General features: G+C 37.4%; 1 protein-coding gene across 2 annotated transcripts in view; it reads left to right on the forward strand.

The window, feature by feature from the left end:
- Positions 1-20,457, forward strand: part of USP10 (ubiquitin specific peptidase 10) — a 56,081-nt gene that overhangs the window by 14,691 nt on the left and 20,933 nt on the right. For both annotated transcript variants that reach the window (XM_082489599.1, XM_082489600.1), the window contains exons 2-4: positions 6,452-6,520; positions 9,662-9,707; positions 14,514-15,539. In XM_082489599.1, the coding sequence (XP_082345725.1) occupies positions 6,452-6,520; positions 9,662-9,707; positions 14,514-15,539 (1,141 nt within the window). The remainder of the gene's footprint in view (positions 1-6,451; positions 6,521-9,661; positions 9,708-14,513; positions 15,540-20,457) is intronic.

Raw genomic sequence — 20,457 nt, forward strand, 5'->3', positions numbered from 1 at the left:
TGAAAGCAGAAGTTGACACTTCATTTTCCTAGCTTTCCTGTAGCACAGGTGATGCCAAGATGATGATGCATCAGCAGTGCTATTTCTACCCATTTTTCTAGGACAAGCAGCTGTGTAACACGTACCCCTCCTCCTTGTATTCCTCCAGGAGAGCATTTGTGTTGCTAGACTGGAATACCAGTGGAGATTTCATTAAAGGCAGTGGGGTAACATTAGCGTTCATTTTTTTTAAGTGGTTAAGGAGGACGCAGTTGACGTGGGGAGAGTTCGCAGGTCGGGCATTTTAATCCTTTGGGGTCTTCAGAGAACCTTCCCCCCCTCCCCTTCCCCCCCTTGTTGAAATTAGTAGCTGCTGCTTTTGTCTGCATAGTTAAGATGCCACTTAGTCAGTTATGGTAACCAGAGTTATTGTACAAATATAAAAGTACTCTTACTTTCATTCCTGTGTGATAGAAAACAATTTTTCTTGTGTAGATTTATTTGGTTAATTGGTTTTATGTAATTTGTTTTATAATCTAGATGCAGTTAGTATCTCGACGATGTAACGGTGATCTCTGATGAAATGTTTTGTTCGAAGTGGTGTGAAATCTGCTGGAGTGCAGATGTATGTTATACTATTGTAATCATATTATACGGATTAATTTAGAAACTCATTCCAGTTTTGTTGTGACTGGAAACACCAGTGACTGACAATCAGAAGGGTTGAGGTATTGCTCTAAGAGAGGTATTAAACACGAGGGGGGGGTTGTTTTTTGGTTTTATTTTTTTTTATTTTTATTAAGAGAACTAATATTGGGAGGTGGGTCCTTGACACAGGGAAATTTATCACTTCCAGCATGTCAGACTGAACATTAAAATTGGTGACAGCAGCTCACTAGCGAGCTTTGGAAATGCCAGCTTGAAGTCCTGTCTGCTGTACCAGCTTCAGTAGTCTCATTCATTCAATGTTGTTAACGTGTATTATAGAAAAAATATATCACAAAGGTGACATACTTAAAAAAAATTTCTGATCTGCAGAGTATTTGTATGATATTCTAGTCTCACTGTTTTAAGTTCTTCAATAAGATGGATGGTAAAGATACAGGTCTTTTGATGTCCTCTCTTCAGTCACACAGGAAGGAGTTCAGAACTACAGTTCAGTCTGGTTCTTTCAAACATTTTCAGGAATTCAGTTGTACTTTTTTTTTTTTGGTACTCTCCAAAGCTGTATGAGAATGTTTTGAATTCAGTCCCTGAACTTTAATTGCAAAGTCTTGATAGGTGGAAATAAGGCAAATTAAATTTGAAGTACTGGTAATGTAAGAACGTTTAATTAAAAATTGGAGCATCCATGCCACCAGCAGCTTCATGTGAAAAGAGGTACCATTTTAGAATTGCACAAAGTATATTTAATATTGGATTGATTTTTTATTTTTTTGTTTAATTTATGTCCTAGTTGTTGGTGGTGTCAGTATCTGAAAGGAGAGATTTTATGTATGTTGTGTACCATCCCACCTAAAGCGCTCTCATTTTTAAGGGTTATTCAAGCATTGTTTACTTTTATTTTCATCCGTGGGGTCATAAATGTGAGTGTCTGCAAGAAGGTATTCACATTTGAAAACGCCCAGAAGTTCAGAACTTCTGGATCTTGAAACTAGCATTTAAACAAACCTAGTGGAAGCCAATCCTTGTAAATAATTTTCTTCTTAAAGTGATTAGTTGTTACACCTCAGTATGGAAGATACTAGATGGAAAAAATACCAATTTCTGATCATGTGGTGTAAGAAAGGCGTGTTTTATGTTGATATATGTTTACTCACGTTAATTAAAATCATGTTAATTTTAATATGTTTAATAACATACTGTACATCTCAGATAAATGGTCAAATTGGGTTACAGTTGTGAATTGCAAAATGGAAGAGATCCATCAGTATATTTTGGGTTTACTGTTTTGTTTTTCCATTCCAAAGAAGACGTTTGGAAACACTGATGAGAAAGTGGAAAGGTAGCAGAGGTAGATATTCCCTCCGCCTGGAATTCCACAAAGCCTTGTCCTCTCCACACCCCCGCCCCTCTTTCCCCCAGAGGAGACTTATTTTCCATCTGTTTTTCTTATACAGCTGCAAGTGGAAGATCGTTGAAATTTATATGGTACTGTTTTGACATTGTTCTTAATCTATGGCAGAAATCAAGCTCACCAGACTGAGGTATCCTTGAATCCTCTTCATGCAAGGTTAACGATTACAGAGTTCAGTGATCTGGGGAGTGGCAGGAGAAATGCAGTTGGAAATATGTACTCCCAAAAAAGTGAGAGAGGATTCCTTCCCAGGAGCCAGAACAGAAAGCTGCTATGTAGGTTGCAGAGATGGTTTCAGAAGGAGAGGGAGATCAGATTTGACTCTGAATTAAGCCTCTTAGGGATTATGTATCTTTAAAAGTAAGTCTAGGGGTAACATTACAATTGGAAATTTTCAAAACTTCCCCCCAACATTCTCTTAGAGGTTTTGTTCCAAATGTAGTGTTGATGTAACACTCGACTCTCTTCTAAGCATCGTTCCTGCTCTACCTTGTGAGTTACCATTTATACCATTCACTACTATTTAGCGTGCTTTTCAAGCAGATGCTTTTTTTGTCTGAGCATATAAATCAAAATTATTTTTTTTATATGTAATTGAATGTTAAACAATATTTTTGCTTGGAGAAAGCTTGATTTTTTTTTTTTTTTGCCTTAAAATGAAATTTGTGTAGAGCTCTGAGCAATTAAGCTTCAACTCTTCACTGGAGATATTTTTTAATATTTTGGGTTTGCATGTTGCCATACACACTTTATTTTTTGTATTGTTGATGGTGGTAGGCATGGATTTTACTAACTGGGCCAATTCAGCTGTCTGTTCATATGCGTGGTCGTAGCGATTGTGCTCGTTCTTTGCTCGGGTAACCGTACAGTTGCAGTTACTGTAAAGTGAAAGGCAGGTGATGCACCGAGGCGTCGGTAATGGTCGGCACGACAAGCAGCTTACCTCCGAGCAAATGGCAACCTCTTGCCTGCATTAGGGCTGACCGTAAGCAGTCTGTATCTGAAACCCACTTTTTCCTCAGAGCTTTTATGGTGAAGTCCCAGTCTATTATCCATGATTGGGATCTGGAAGTACACACGAGTTTAGAGACCGGCACAGTGTTCAGGTTTGGCATTTAAAGGAATCAATTTGATGTAGTCCTAATGGGTATGTCCGTTTCTTACGGAAATGCACACCTGAAAATACTAGAATTGGAATTGCAATGGCCTGAAATGGCTTTGGCAAAGTTTTACCACATGCTAGTGTATCTCTGTTCCGGGTTTTAAATGTTATTTACGGAGTGTGGGCTAAATGAATGCTGATCGTGAGTAGCTTGTGTAGGAATTGTGTAAATAATTTAATTAAGCTTTTGTTTGATTGTTCCAAGTATCAGATTTTATTTCATGGTTTGGAAAAAAGCTAACATTGAGACTTCTGAAATTATGTGGAATAATTTAGAGTGTACAAGCTAGGACCCCAAAAGCTCATACTGATAACGAGATCATTTCTTGCAAGGGATTGCTTGTATAAAATCCTAGCGCTCTCTCGCTTAATAATGCTTACTACTTAGGTGTTTCAGTTGCTGAAACACCTTTTAAATTTGAGTATAGTGGTTCAGGGTGAGTACTACAGCGATGTCTTTCTGAAGCTGTTTCATGGCTAAAACAAGTATGTTCTTACACAGAGACCATTTGTATAGTGCCGGGCACACTGATTCATTGGGCCGGAGGACGGACAGACAGAAGGCAGGGAGTATAGCGCTGTGTTTCGAGTTGCTTAAAATGCAGTGGGTTTCCCCTCCTCTGCATCCTTTTTCGTAGAGATTGTTATGCTTGCCAAGTATTATCTTGGTCCTTTTTTACTTCAGCCCGTAGTTATGCCTTGGGAAGGGTAGGCAGTTCGGTCGTGCGAGCAGAGGGTGCAGTGTGTGCAGTTCGCAGGAATCTCTCTCTTGAGAGAGGAGGCTGACTTGAGAGGCAGAGGAAAGAAAGGTCGGTTACGTTAGGTCGGTTTAATGTCATCAGTCATATGGCCTAATTAACAAGCTTATTTTGAAACGGTATTTTTCTCAGTTTATTATGCAGGGATCTTCAACTGGTTCGTTTTGTGTTTGTAGGTGTAAAGCGTTGTTAAATAAAGCCTCGTAAACAAAAATAAAATTCTGGTTTCTTTAGGCCCAGATGGGATGGGGCTTTTGTGCTATAGTCTAACTAAGATTAGCGTTTGCCTTAGATGTTGGTAAATTTAATGTCCTGTTTTAAGTTATGAAGAAACAGTTGCACAGACGCAACACTTCTGTAGGTGAATACATCATTACAGAGTAAACCAGTTTCATTAAGATTGTATTAATGATCACTTTGTTTAACTTCTGTATTGTGCCCTAACTGAAAAAGAAGCACTTTCTTTTGCTCGGAAAGAAGTACTGGGCCTGTGATACCTCAGTTAAAAACGTTGGTAAATGAAAAGGCTGTATTATTATATGGAGGAATTCGGGTTGTATTTATGTAGCTTTTAATAGTCTATAGTTGAGATTCATGACTGTATCAAAAATATCTCCTAAACCCATAATTTAGTTATGACTCAGCAAGTGTTTCTCTTTGACATTTTCTGGGAATATGATAAATTCTAGCTGGTACGTTACTGTAGAAAAATGACTTGATTATATTGAGAACATAGGCCAAGTTTAAGTCCTGTGCCAAGAACTATGAGGCCATTCACTCAAGTACAATTTAGGGATCCTGTTCTGTTTAGGTGTTGTGCTGTCGTGGTTGGTAGGTAGTGGTTGGTTATGTGAAGGGTTTTTAAAGCATTAACTGTTTCACTGTGCTTCAGACGTTTGTATCACAGATGTTCCAGTTTATTTTGACTGTTAGAATTGTTTGTCGACTAAACCAGATTATATTAATATTCGTTTAAAAACACTGAAGGGCATTCAAATGGTTAAACTCTTTTCCGCTCATAAGTGATGTATATATAAATCACTGTGTAAGAAAACTATGTTTTGTAATTGCAGTGGAATTTAGTTCAAAGTTAAGCTTTGAAATTTATGAATGTAGATGGCTGTGAGTCATGCAAACAGCAAGTACATGAGTTTTATTGGAATAAATCACCTAGAGTAAAAAAAAGTGATTGAATTACTGTATCTACAGTTTGTGGCAGCAGCCTGCACTTCACTATAGATGATTTTTCAAACTTTAAGAACTTTTTTCTATGGTTCAACTCCCAATCTAGTTAGCTGTGTTTTGATACAGCCAAGCTAAGGATTTACCGTGAGCAAGAGCTAACACTGATAAAAAAGCTTTTTGATAGAAGGGTGGAAAATAGCAAAGAATTGTCTTAAATGACCATCAGCGTACACTGAAGATGAATGAGAGTGGTAAGCTGTAAAGTACTGGATCGAATTGACCTGTTATGGCTTATAGCCATAATATTTGTGACTAGTGACTCTCTTAATGCGAGTCCTTTCACATGCCAAAAATGTGTTTTCAGTGGTATTTTCCAGTCCTCTTGTCTGTTTTGACAGTTTATTCAACTCCTTGTTCAGCTGTTTTCTGTCCCAGTATCTCTGTTCTCTTGAATGTTCAGATGCTTTTCAGCGGTGGTGGAAGTTTATAGAAGCTTCCAGGTGCTATGAAGTGCCAACATGTCAGGCCTTTTTATTGGGAATGTTTCATTTTCTGTAAATGAAATATAAACTCTCATTTTAGTGTGGGATTTTTTTTTGTGGCTTGTTAGGTACTTTTTTTTTTTTTTTTTCTCCATAGAAATATAGATGCAAAATATCTAAAAGGGTGCAGGAAGATAACGTTGCGAAGACATTTCACCTGAGGTTTGTTATGCAGAGATTCAGGCACAGGGGTAACAAAATTTGTAAGAGCCGCTATACCAAAATTGATGATATTTACATCTTGTGTATTTTTTTGACACTTAAGCAGATTCGGTTCTGTGCTTGTGCACTTAGGTAGTGGTACCGTTAGTCTGGTGTAAGTCATTAGTTGAGCAGCACTCTGGAAAAGTAATTCTTGGGGATTTTTTTTCTGTTGTGAAGGGTAAGTAGGTATCTCTGTTGTTTTAGAAGGTAAACCAGCTTGTGTCTAGGGCTTACATGAACTGATACGACTTCTCACCTTACATTTTGGTTTAAAACTGGTCATGGGATGAGCTGCGGTTTGTGCTGTGATTACCTCTAGTGAGAATTTGAAGGAAAATGCATTGTATACAGTTCCAGAGCCTAAACAACTTTGTTAAAGACTTGGGAAGGAATTAAGATGAGAGTTGGGATGCAAACAGGTGAGTTTTCTGGCAACCAACACGTCTTTTTGAATGCTAGTATCTTAATAAATATTACTATAAATTTATTAATTACATTGAATATAAATCCTTCTTTAACAGAGATCCTTCTCTTTTATTTTTAGTATATTTTTGGGGAGTTCAGCCCTGACGAATTTAATCAGTTCTTTGTGACTCCACGATGCTCTGTTGAGGTAAGATATTTCTAAAAGAAGTTTAAAGTATAACATTTTAAAGCTATGTCTCTTTGTATATATTTGAAATATAACAATACAATTAATGTTTTTACCACTCTCTTTAGCTTTCTAATTTCCAAACTGAAGACACTGAACAGGACTCGTCTTTCCATGTATGTGGATGTTAAGTCAATTTTTAGAAATCAGAAATTAATTATTCCACCTTCTGCTTGTCATCTTTCAGAGCTGGAACAGCTGACACTAGTGATAGGATTTTGAAAGTGAGTTATGTATGCAGCCCTGTTACCTCAGCTTTGATTGTTTTTGGGGTTTTTTTTGAGGTGGATATAGAGAAAAGTTTTTCAGCACTGTTCTTACTTTTAAGTAAGGTGGGCTTCTAAATCTTGTGAGCCTTTTGAAGCACAGAGATTCCTAATAGTTTTTGACAGGTGGAGCCCTGCTAACGATCAAAGCTGTGCTTACAAGGAAAGCTGTGCATGAGCTCTGAGAAATGGATCAATAATGAACTAATTACAGTGGCAGTGAGAACCACAGAGTGGAAACAGTTGGCTTTGTGTGTTTGAGTTCATAATATACTAGAGATAGTATTGTACACTCTTATTCTCTGTAGTTCTTGGTAGAGAGTGAAGAAACCATTTTCCTTTGTAGGGAAGAGTATTGTGCTATTGTACTGATCTCCAGACTTGAAAAACGTTTTCCTCTAGGTCAATTTCCATGTTTTTCCTTCAAACATTTCCATTCAAACATTTCAATTGCGCCTCCCTCCTCCCCTCTCAACATAAAGGAAACAAATACCTCAACTGTAGGAGGGGAAATCCTTTTGTCACATTTCACAAATCTCACCGTTGCTAATGCATCTTAGTTTCCTGTAACTTAATTTTCCAAGTATAATTAGTATAGTATACCTCTAAACAATAAAGTGCATGAAGGGAATGGGGTGGGATTGGGGGGTGGGGGAAGTTTAGAAAGAAAAAGATAGCTTCTACTTGCCTTTAGGGTTAGCTTTGTGTCTTCTCTGGTAGGTGGGAAGTAATGCAGGATAGGTCTTCAGGTAATACATGTTTCTTCTGGTTATATTGCTGGTTTCCCACCATTAAATACAGTAGCAGCAGTGTGACGTTTGCATTCTATGTAGTGTCACCAGAGGTGTCCTACATCAGCTATTCTAACGCTTACATTGTGGAAAATGAAAATGTCATATCCTGACTTCTGTCAAGCTGTTCTCATAAAAACGTGTTGAGGAAGCATGAACCTACAGCATTCAAACCAGCCTTAATTCATTTTGTAACTGTCTCAAGTGTACCACTTACTGGTTAGCTATCAAAATAAAAAAACTGTGTTGAACAATGTTCCTTAAGTTTGTCCTTGATCTGGTTCAGTTCAATGTTTTAATTATCTGGATGATGAAATAAAAATATGCTTATTAGTTTTACAGTGTGGAGATATTTCAGAGAAAAGTGGTCTGAAAAAATTAGAGTGAAATTCAAGAAGGGCAAGACTTAGATTATAATACTGCAGTGGTGTTTGACATACATTCTGTTGGGGACAGTGCCAGTTCTGGGAGTCCCAGCACCCATTGATGCTAGTGTCCTTCTGAAGTCCCTTACCTACAGACTGAAGGGTGGGCTGAAGCAACGGACTAGCCAATGTAAAAGATGTCTAGAATGTCTCTTTTTACATGGCATTTTTAATACATGTTCTGTCAGGTATCTCTTGACTGATATGATTCAGATGACCCTGTTGTATGACACAGGTCAACTCAGAAATGTCTACTTTGCAAAGGTGCTGTTGATTAACCAGACATATAGGGGACCAATAGGTGGACTACTTTTTATTTTATTTTGTTTTATTTTTTATTTTGTATTTTCTTAAGCCCTTTGAATTGGAGAAAAACAAGAATTACAAGTTTTATGATAAACTGTTAACTACAGACTTTTAGAGAAACTTTTTTAGCTCTGACAATGAAACTATATTGAATCTGTGTTCAATATTAATATGGATAACGGGTTCTTAACAGCTTGAAGTCTCTTTCTGACCAATGGATTCTCATTTTTGACCTGGAAAGGTGATACGGTGAATTATCATTTATAAGTGGACTTTACAGGATGTATTCTTCTTATGCACTTTTTTTATAATGGAATTTTGGGAATATTTTTCTTGGCACTTCGATGCAAGAAGTGCTTTAGCAAGTGCTTTAAGAAGGCAATCTGTAAGTATTTGTAGCTTTAGAGAACTGAAGACTTCAATGGAGAAGTTTTTGGTATTTATTACACCATTGTAATTAATATTTAAAATAGCATTATAGAACTGCATTACACTCTCAAAGTTTTATCTCCCCCTGCAGAAACACTTCAGCTGTTCTCCAGGCAGCTGCTGGACTGCAGTGTAGCAGTGGCCACCGTGTAGGTACAGGAGAAGGTTTCAGCTGCTGGGGGAGTTTGGGGAAAAGCAAGGGGGGATTAGGAATTGCCCAGCTGTGGTTACACAGTTGCAGAAGTTCTGTCAACCATTGAGTCCATAAAATGATAGCAGGGGTTTATACCAGACATATTTACAATCCAGATAGATCCAATACGATCCAGACTATATGCTGTGGTTACATTATGCTTAGGCTGATGATAAACATTTTTGGTTTTGTTAAATACAATTAAGAATACACCTTAGCTGAAACATTGTAAGGGCAGCACTACAGCTGAACCAGGTTTGAGAGTCAGAAGGTTTATCAGGTGTGACTGTTGCCTGCGCAAAACTTTGTTTCATCCTTTCACAGATAATTAGGTCTCTCTTCAGTTTTTGTCTAAAAAGAGGATATATAGCTCATTTTAAAATCATGGTAAGTTACTGTTGAAGGAAGATCCTGATGCTGTGAGGTGGATTGCTTGGGAAGTTGATGAGCCTGTGGTGTGTAACCAAGATAATCTTTATCTTTCAGTAACTGTGGTAATCTGCAAGGACACTTGAAGCTACAGTGTGGGATTTGATATATATAGAAACATGAGTTCAAGACGTGCTCTCAGAAAATCAAACCTTAATGATGATGATATTTTTAAAGGATTCAGATGTTTCAAATGAAACTGATATCAAATGTTACTAGAGTTGCTTTGTCTTTAAATAAGTTTCATTTCTTTTTTTGTACAGCTCCCCCCATACAATGAAACAGTTTCATGTGGTATTAAGTCCACAGGTAAGTTTCACCATGGTAAGAAATCAACATCCATTTTGTTTAAACTTAAAGGTTGTGACACTTTCCTTAGATTTACTACAGCCTCTCTTTAAATTTCATCTTTAGAACTCGTTCAGTAGGTATATATGCATATATTTGGTAGGTTGGTTTTTAAACGCCTTTATTGAGTGAGATCCATGAGAATATTTGAAAATACTGCATGAACTTCAGCTAATTAGGTAGATGTGCTTACTCCTCCTTGATTGTGCTACCACACAATCTTAATGTCTTGCAGAAATGTTGCAGGCTGTAGCTGTAAAAATGTGGGCGGCTGAAGTTTGCTAGAGAACTTGTACTGAAGAAATAAGTAACTAGTGTGGCATTCAGCTGGCCCTCCTGTAGCAGCCATAGTGTGAGTATTTTCTGGCAGTGGCAACCTGAAGACAGTTCTGCAAGCAGTGCTCTCTTCATTTTTCCCTTTGACTCTTGTTTCCGGCTCTCATATTTTTCTGGAAAGTCCCTCTCCCTCCCCCCTTTTTTTTTTTTCCTCTTGGTTTAAGTATGACTGGTGATGTCAAAATTCTTTACAGAGTTTACAGTTTTAATGCTGTAACAGTTACACATGTGCTCTGTCTCAACCCATACACCTTTCAGCCTGGCCTTGCTTCATAGTTACATAAAGTTGACAGTTGAGTAGGAGTTGCCATGTGATCATCATGCTATATAGTTTAAACTGAACTTTCTCAGTCTTTTAAGCAGCAGGAAAATTAGGGTTGGTTTGTTTGTTTTTTGTTTTTGTTTTTGTTTTTTTTTTTCCCTGAACCAGGGGAAAGCAAGGAAGCTGAGACTTACCCAGATGTAAATGAGAATGATACAAATGACATCTAAATCTCCTTCAAACTAATGCAGGTGTCTGACTGGACATTTCTCAAAAGTACTTGAGAGGACCAAAGTGCACATATAAATGTTTAAGAACACCTGAGCTTTATGCTTAGCGACTTTGGCCTTGCATTTAAAGGTAAATAAGATAGCTAGGCGTAAACAAGGACATCAGGCTTTATTTGAAAGTAGGTGTGCTGAGTAGTTTGAGGTGGGAGTTCAAAATGTTCACTAAAAGGCCCGTATGGAATTGTCTGTTGTTGATGACAGGGGTGTCCAGTCATATATTGCTTTGTCTAACTATGGATTTAAGTTCTGTTCTTTCAGACTGAGATTTTAATATTCACAAGCCATACAGAAAGTTGGTTTGTACAAATGTTTTTCAGATCATTCCTAGACCCTGAGAGAACCCCTCCCAGCCCTGAGATTAGGTAATGACAGCAAATTAGGTTTTGCCTGAAAAATGTCTTTAACAAGCTTGCACTGTACTGTGCATGCATATTATCACTGTGATGGCTGCATAAGAAGCTGTGGAAACTAAAATGGAATGCTATGCTTATGCAGAACATCTATAATCATGAGATGACACACACTGACCATGTCACCCACCCGTAGTCTAATTTTTTTCCTATACTTCAGCATTTAACTTTCTTATGGAATTAGAAGATCTGTTAATACTAGGAATAATCAAATCACGGCTGAAGCTCTAATATGCAGAACTCTGTTAAGATTAATTAGTATTATGTATGCACAGCTTTTGCTATTGTATATAGACTTTGTCCTTGGAACATGTGTTGGTACTTGTTTCAATATGCTTGTCATGTTGTTCAAGACAGATGTACTTGTTTCAGTCTTTTCAGAAATAGCACTGTGAACTAGATTGAAGCAAAGATGCCCAGAAGCAAAGTGGAAAGTCAAAACAAATAGAAAAAATTACCTCTCATTTTTTTCAAAAAAACTTGACACAATCTTATGGCAAATGAACTTCTGCCAGTCATCCCACAGACAGTAGCTACTGCATTTATTATTCTAGTCCTGCTGTAAGGTGCGAAGTTTAATTCCTCAGATGTAACTTCATAATTTGTATGTTAAATGCTAGAATATCAGTTATGCTCTTGGCAAGATTTTAGCCCACAATGTTCATTTTGCACCTGCAGCTAAATGACCGTTGTGCTATAATTGTAAGGGACGGGCTTTGTTTTCTGCTGCCCGCTTGCCCCGAGTTTGCTCTTGTCATTGTCTAGTGTACAGTAAGGTGATAAGTTCACCAAAACAGAAGAAAAAGTACTAACTTGGGTTATTGTTTTTGCTAGGTTAGCTTTCAATAACACAAGCGCTGGAAGCTTGCTGGAGAGTAGAGGAGCAGAACAGGAGTGCAGAAGTGAGGACTCTCGCTTTTGGCTGTCGTAGACTTAACTCACCCATGAAGGGAAATGGCATTCTTTGTTTTGAAGCCGTTATTATTATTTTAACAGGGATTTTGGAAAAGAAACAGAAGCTCCAGTTTGTTTTGAATTGGTAGAGTTTTGAAATGTGCTCAATAATTAATTCTTATTGTGGTTGGAGGAATATTAGGTGTTTCCAGTTGTTGCTTGTGCTTTTTACTGTTACAGACGGTTCATGCTTGTACTAACAAGTTGCTCCATTAGTAGATGAACTAATGAGGAGTAGTTTTGTTGTGAATTTGTGTCCCATTTCCCTTAAAACCCGTGCCCTGCATTTCCAAGCAAAGGAGGCTGTGGCTGGTTTCAAGCTGTGTGTCCTGACAGGTCAGGCAGTCTATAACACTGATGGCCACTTGGTGTTGCTGCTAAACGATTAGAGTGATGCCTGAGACATCCCGGTCCTTCTCTCTTAAGTGTGTATCAGGCAGCAGCTTTCCACCTTCCTGCCCCTAGGCTGCTGATTTTTTATAAAAAGAACCATAAGCCCTCTTGTCTGGGTGGTGATAGCTAGGCAGTGATTGCAGAAGTAGCTGATGAATGGTGGATTGACAGGCATGGTGTTATAAAATGCTTTCTCGTGGATGTAGAGGAGAGGTGAAGAAAATTTGACGTTCAGGCACTTGTTAACATGATGTAGAGAAATCGGATGTGTGTGGAGAGGTTTTATCTTTTTTTTTTTTTTTTTTTTTTTTTTTTGAAATTTCCTTTAGTCTGACTGGCAGCAAGATTGAACTTGATATGTGAAATGTGTTTACTTCTCGTTTAGTTCAGTTAATAGATCAAAGCAGAGTGATTAACATCTGTGTCGTATAGCTTTGTTCACTAATTGATAATATGTTGGTATTGCATGTTTAAGTCAGACCTGAAAACACATTGAATGTGTTACTCTTCATTTGATACTAAAAAATACGTACCCTCTAGATTTTTTCTTTCACAATTTTTTTTAAAGCTAAAATTCTTGTCAGCGGACTTTGGTATAAAGTATTTGGAGAGTTTCAAAACAGTTATGTTGACAGTTATGTATCAAAACATTCTCCACTAGACTCTGTCCTCCCATAGGATTATTTCCTTAGGAGTGTGAATAACTTTTTTTTTTCCTTAGAAACTGTTGCTTGCTTTTTGTTGTGTTTATAAAAACAAAAAACCAAACCAAACCAAAAAAAACCACCCAAACACCTCACTTCTAATGAGTGTCTGTGGTATGCTAGAAAATATGCATCTGTTGACGTGCTATACATAATGTAAGTTGCACAAAATCTTCAAAGTTTAGTGGTGTATCCACTCATATTCCTTTGGAAATAGTATCTAGTGTTGTTTAATTCTCTAGTAAGTGTCTTTAAAAATTTGAATTATTTTTTTTTGCCCCCTCTCCTCCCCCCCATCTTTGAGGAAATAGAAAATATTAAAATGAATATCTTTGAAACAGTGACATACGTATCATAAAAAGTCCTGCAAAACTTTAAGTACTACAATGTAAGCTTCTTTAACGTTCCTGAGAGTCAGAAGTGTCATTAAGTTTATCTCTTTATTTGATATTTCTGGAAATAGTTGTAACTGTCAGTGTCGCTAGTAAGCGTGCATGCATAAAACTAATTAAGTTCCAAGAAACCGTAATACTGTTTGACTGGCAATATTTTGTGATACTGCAGCCTGTGATGACGGTGTTTCTTTCCATTTCCTTAAAGAGCATGTCAAAGTTCCGAGATAAATTTAAAAAAAAAAAAATTAAAAACCCAAACCCCCCAAAACAATGCAGTCCAGTTTGCAAATTTTTCAGTACTGCTTGTATGTACAAGTTGAACACTGACCTATTTTGAGGCATATCTGTTGTATTTCTTGTCATAAAATCATATAGTTATATATATATCATATTCTCATATAGTAATAAATTCACCTGTGTTAAGTTATTGGTGAGCCTAGTTTCGAAAGCTGTCATTACACTGTTTCCATACAATGGATGAAAATATTTTTCAGTTATTAATGACTGTGATAAATCTTTACACACCAGGAAAAACAAAACAAACTCTCCTAAAACCAAAAGCCAAATCGCACTTGTGGAAATTATTTTTAAAAGTTAAACGGGGAAAGGCTTGGATTTTCTAATTATCCGTGGAAAAGGCTGACTTCAGAAGCGTGGAGTTAAATATTGCACTGTATTTGATATGCACTTATCCAGTGCTTAGCTTAATGCAGAATATTGCTGAAGTCATTGGGCTTTAATAGTTTTTCTTAATAGGTGAATTTTATAGGTGTTATTTGTAGGAACTGTGCAGTGATTTGAAAAACTACGTACTCTGTTTAAGAACACCCGAATCATACTCTGTTGTCTTTAAGAAAATGATGTCTTGAAATCCTCTTCAGGATTGAGATAGAGAATAAGAATTGTTTTGGTTTGAGGGAATTAAGTTTGTTTTCTGAGTTGCAGGAATTTTTTTTTTTCTTGATCTTGCAGCTTTTTGATTAGATGTCATTCACTAACTGGGGTTTGTTTTCTTTTGTCCAGGGGAAGAGTATCAGAGAATTGAATTTGGTGTCAATGAAGTTATTGAGACACAGTCATCTGTACTGAATAACACCGACTACAGTATTTCAAGTACTCTGAATCCTCAGGCTCCAGAATTCATTCTCAGCTGTGCATCTGCTCAGAAAACCCCTGATGATAGTCTCAGTGAAACAAACTACAACTCCATTGACTGCCAGTTCACTGATCCCACCCTCGCTTTGGACAGCGGTTCTAACGCTGAAAATGATGGCTTGTCTGGAGGCCTTGGACAAAGGGAGCGTAAAAAGAAGAAAAAAAGACCGCCTGGGTACTACAGTTACTTGGAAGATGTCAGCGATGGCATCGCTCCCACAGAAGCTCTTGTAAACGGCCACGCCAATTCATCGGGACTGAACAGCATAAGCACGGAGGACACAGAGCTGACGGGAGACATACCCTCTCTGGCCACACCAAGGACTTGCAACAGCCCGGACAATTCTGTGGACTTCATTAATGAAGCTGTCTCTGATGATTCTGTTTCTAGCGCACTAGACAATACCAGGACTGCAGGGCAGCCTGAGGTATGCCGTGTTACTAATTCTGAACAGTTTTGCATCCCCTCAGAGACTGGCAGAGATAGCCCTTTAAGGACAGCTGTTGTACAGTCTTATGCTGGTACTGATACTACTGAAAATCTTGGCGTTACTAATGGACAAACACTTGAATCCTCTGGTGAGGACACAGCTGCCAATGGGGTAGAATTGCACACTGTGGAAAGCACTGACTCAGACCAAGCTAAGCCTGAGGAAGCTTCACCTACTACTGAGGCAACAGTCCCGGTTGCAGGATCAGTCCCTGTTAATCAGCCTGCAAAATCGTGGGCTAGTCTTTTTCACAATTCCAAGCCCTCTGCTTCCACATCTGTGGTCTATGTTGAGACTAAGTATACCCCTCCTGCCACATCTACTCTGGTCCCTGAAAAACAGGTTGAAGTCAAAGAGGGACCTGTTCCAGTTTCAGAGGATCCTGTAGCCATAAAGATTGCAGGTATAGTTAATACACACGAGTGGATGTCACACTGGAAGGGTATTAACTCTGCTTGTAAACACAGCGTGAAATATTGATAGAGAAGATTCCTCTGTTATTGTTCTGAATACGATGATTGTTCAAACACTGCTATGAAAGACGTCATTTAAATAAGCTAGTTTTGTATCCCCCTGAGTAAACGTTCCAATGAGACATTACCAAGTCATTATCCGAGATGCTGCTTGTCAAACAATATGTTTCGGTGATCTGTGATCTTTGAATAGGCTGGTTGCACTCAGTTGTGTGCTGCTGTAGTAGGGAGAACGTTAGAAAAGTTTGTTCTGAAAACAATGGTGCGTTATATTACCTGGTATTTATTATCTTGTAATGCGTTCTATTACAAGAAGACAAGAGTATTAATATATTTATGCCAAAGTAGCTGAAATTCCTGGACGCTTAGCGTAGCTTCAGCGCAATGTCTAAATAGGCCTTTCGTCATAAATTCTAATACAGGAAATAGTTTTTGTATTTATTGATTTGCTGTCTGAGAGGGTCTGTCTTTCAAATTTTGAAGAATTATCCTTAACCATTATAAACTGTATTATTTTATTCAGAAACAATGCTAGCTATTGCCTGTTAGAGAATAACCGTAAGAAACTGTCCAGAGGGTACATCGGGAAAGCCAATGTGGGATATAAAGGCTTTGACCATTGGTCCTGTCGTATTTGTGTCGCTAATGAGAAATGTGGTTTTGCAGATTCAGTCAGGAAACATGATGAAAAATATCCAGTTGGTTGCGTTTTGTTTCTGACTCGCGAGTGCTGGAACAAAAATAATTATTTTAAAACTGTGAAATAGTCCGTATATGAAAAGGCTTGTGCATAATCCTGCCATTTATGCTACAAGCTAATTTACAAGTACAATGGCATTTTGTGTGTGACGGCTTCAATTTTTTTACTCTAACCGGAAGCTGACCTGGAGATTTCTATTCAGAGTACCCATAATTATATGCCCGCCTCTCATCTCCTCTTTACTCAATAACGGTTTAATTACTGTTGAGAGGAGAGCTGTCAGAACAATTCATATTTCTGTGTGTTTTTTTCACTTAGTCGTCACAAACACAGTTGACTGTATTAAAAAAGTGTATGAGCAGGTTATGGTTTGTATGAAGCCATACATGGGGAGTATGTTGTACTCTTAAAATCTTAAGTTATCGTTTGGTAATGAATTTTAACTTAAAACTGTTCTGTGACAACTGTAAAGCTAGAACTGCTGTCCACGGGTGAAGAAGTTTTTTTTGTCTTGCCCAAGTTGCTTCAGCTTTAAGTTAACTTTCTAGACGTCTACTGTTTCTGTACTATTTTTTGCCACCAGGTGGGAGCAGAGCTTTTTATTCAATACAGCTTTTATGAAGTTTTCTTCTGCACCTTTGCTATTAGCTAGCTGGTTTTGCAGAGGAATAATCTGAGTATAGATCCTTTTCCAGTGAAAAGGAATTAATCTTCTTACTGCAGCTGATTTATGTAGAAGTTAAATTCCTGCAATTCCTGTAATTCGAATGCTGCTCATTTCGGTATAGAATGTTTACTTGAAGATCTGAATGCCATGTAATCAGTGCTTTGCTCTGTAGAAAAAGGTGACTTTCTTCATTGTCCTGTTTTTTAATGTTCTCTCTCCTGTTTGGGAAATAGGTACTCTGGGGCTTTGTTCATGCACCCACGCTCAAAAATGTGTTACGTGAGTTTTAATTTATGATTTCCAGACAGGTCGTTTGCTCCATTCCGTACATATTTCATATCAGATCTTCTGCCTAGGTTAAGGTCATTGTATAAGGGTATGTAGCAATTGCATGTATTTTTCATAGGGAGCTGCTGATTATGCTCCTTGTTTTCTGTGTGGCTGAGTTGAGATCCTGTTGTTGGATTTGCTGGGAATTCACCAGTTCCAACTCACGCCAATGGGAATGAATTTTTGACCACAACTGCCATAGGGCGCTAAGCACAGGGAAAATCTAGACCTAAAGTACCTTGAGTTCGGCAAGCAAAAGTAGCAAATCTGATGTAATGTTTGAGCTCTGAGGCCCTTTGGTACGGTTTTTATTTAGAACAGGTGCTCAGGACACAAGAAGATAAGTTACTTTTCCAGGGACAACTTGCTGGCTTGTGCCTCAATTTCACCGTTTATTACAAGGGATGTTAATGGCTCACTGGAACCTTGAAGATAGTTTAACGCTACTTGTTTCGACCTGCAAAGGTCTGTGGTTTCGTAGTCCTCAAATGTAAATGAAGCTACACAAGATAAGGAGATGAAGATCAGGACTAGAAAATAAATAAAACAGACGAACAAATTTCATGTTAATCTTGATGAGAAAAAAGTACCGAAGAGTTAATTTTATCAAGTGGCTAAGGTATGTGGTGAGAAGCTGTACTGGCAACACTAGCGAACAAGTTCAAGGAACTTCTGAAGCAAACTAGGAACCATTGATGTTTATTTGGCAAAACTGCAGGCAGATAACATCAGAATGGTGAAGAAGTACAGGTATGGCACTTCCATATTTAGAAAGGGACAACCGTAGTAATGATACACTGTAGCCTAAACTTAGATGCTAGGACAAAAGTTTTAATAATTTGTTTTGAAGGGATAGTAAGGTTATAAATGGTCCATATTTGTAAAAAAAAAAAAAAAAAAAAACAAAACCAAAAAAACAACAACAACAAAAAACCAAAAAAACCCCAAACCAAACAAACAAAACCCAAAAAAACCCAAACAAACAATTTCAGGCTTCTCTTGCTGCGTTTCACATTTACTACCCTCTGATGCATAACGCGTTGCCTTATATAAGGCATAATAATGCCTTATATAATGTTCTAAGTGAGTTGGAAAACTAGCTTTTCTTTGAGTAGTCTTTTAACTGTTCTTGATCTCTTTAGGAAAAACTTCAATGGGAGAATCTAAAAAAGATTTTCTGAATCATGTTTTCTTGCGGTGTTTTCATTGGAGATGATGGAGTTAACAGTTCATGTAAAATTTGTTTACAGCAGGCAGAATTTCAGATGAACTGAAGAGCACAAACATTTAAGATCTGACTAAATCTGGAATGATTTTAAATTAGAAGGAGAGGAATCCAATAAATGCAAGTATGGAAGGATACACCAGAACAGAAATCAAATGCAAGTGTACAGTGCGAAGAATAAATGGTTGGTAATAGTATTAGAGAATAAAAGGATCTGGAAGTTCCAGGGAGTGTCCTTAGTAAAGCTGAAGAAGGCAAAGTTTGTTTTCTAGTGTCCGTTTATACCAATTTACATGGAAAAGTTGGAAGATAACTATAATTCTGTTGTTGCTGATGAGGACGCGATGAAAATGCCAGTTTGGGGGCGTTACTTCTAAAGGAAGATATAGTGCAGCAGCAAGAACAGAAGTAAGATTTGAAAACCATACTTTTTGATCAAACATGAAAAGTTTGGATTTACTTTGTCTCAGGTGAGATTGTTGTAGCGATCGTGGATGTAACTTCAAATATGTAAAACAAATTCATAAAGAAGATTGCAATTTGCTGCTCTCCCAAGACTGTACTGTACTGAACAAGGCAAGGATTACTTAGTTTAATTTGTAACAAATGTGTTTCACTGTTACATAGTAGAAGAATTTTTCTTATTGATAAAACTAGGTAAGCGCTAGAACAGGTGGTTGTGGAGTGGAGGCATACAAGGTTTGGGCTTTTTAATACATAACTTCTGAAATTTAGCCTGTTGTACTATCAAACTGCATTCTTGCAGAAGCTGATTCCGTGTAGAATTATCCAGCGGTGTTGTTGGCATTTTTTATCACTATCCCGATTTGAAGAAAAATCTGATAAGGGTCTCGAGCTAAGCGTTAAATTGTTACTACGTAACACCTATCTCTTCAGCTTGGAGACCATATCCACCTGGTTTCTCTTTTTGTTAAACTTTGGACTTAGATTGATTAGGGAATTGCCTTTTTTTTTTATTTTTAAATTTGACAGGTATTTGTAATAACACCACCCAGTGAATTAACTTTAAGAAAATGTGTTCTGTGTACCAACAGAAATTTCTAAACATGATAATATCGTTCTGGATACGTTTTTAAATCAAGGCTGCATTTCACAAGTCGGTATCCACCAAAACGAATGTGAATTCTTTCTGGTTAGTGACGTGTGCTTTATAATAGGTTTCGAAATTTTAAGAAAGTTTTCTCATGGTTGTAAGTGTAATTTTCTTCTGATACTCTTGTAAAAGTTCTTTTAGTTATTGTGTAAATGTTAGGTGCGAGATGCAAATGTGGTATTAAATGGAATTGCTGTACACAAAATTAATTCTTAATGTTAAAAGAAACAAAACTCACTGTAATTGCTCTAGACATTGTTTACAAAGCAGTCTTATGACCACAAGAGGATGCTAAACGTCTTAATAATTTTTTTATTTAGTATGATACAAAAATGGGGAAGAATACAGTTAAGGTAAAAAGTTATTGATAGACATTAAAAGTACTTTTTTCATTACTTTTATCCTAATTTTCGACAGTGCTTAGTTATGTTAACAGAAAGATTGTGTGTGTGCATGACATGTTTCAAACTTTGCTACATTAACAATATATTCCAAAATACTTGAGCATTAGTAATTTAATAACAAATATATTTCAACACTCACAAAAGGATTTTCAGCTGCATCTGTGCTAGGTGCTGACATCTTCCCTTTTACATCTTTTTGCTGTCTGCCCTTTCGGGGTCGGGGTTTTTTTTATGTAATAGAGGACTGATTTAAATATTTTCTGGGGGTTTTGGCATGTTTTTACTTGGTTAGAACTGGTAACGTCAGCAGGAAGTGTGATCTTATAGGTAAAAAGATAGTTTTGAAGTGGAAGGACATGGATTTTGTTTGCAGTTCTTCCACCTCCTCTGCTTAGTTATGGCGCTGTG

The sequence above is a fragment of the Vanellus vanellus genome (genome assembly GCF_965231255.1).
Source record: "Vanellus vanellus genome assembly, chromosome: 12".
Classification (NCBI taxonomy): Eukaryota; Metazoa; Chordata; class Aves; order Charadriiformes; family Charadriidae; genus Vanellus; species Vanellus vanellus.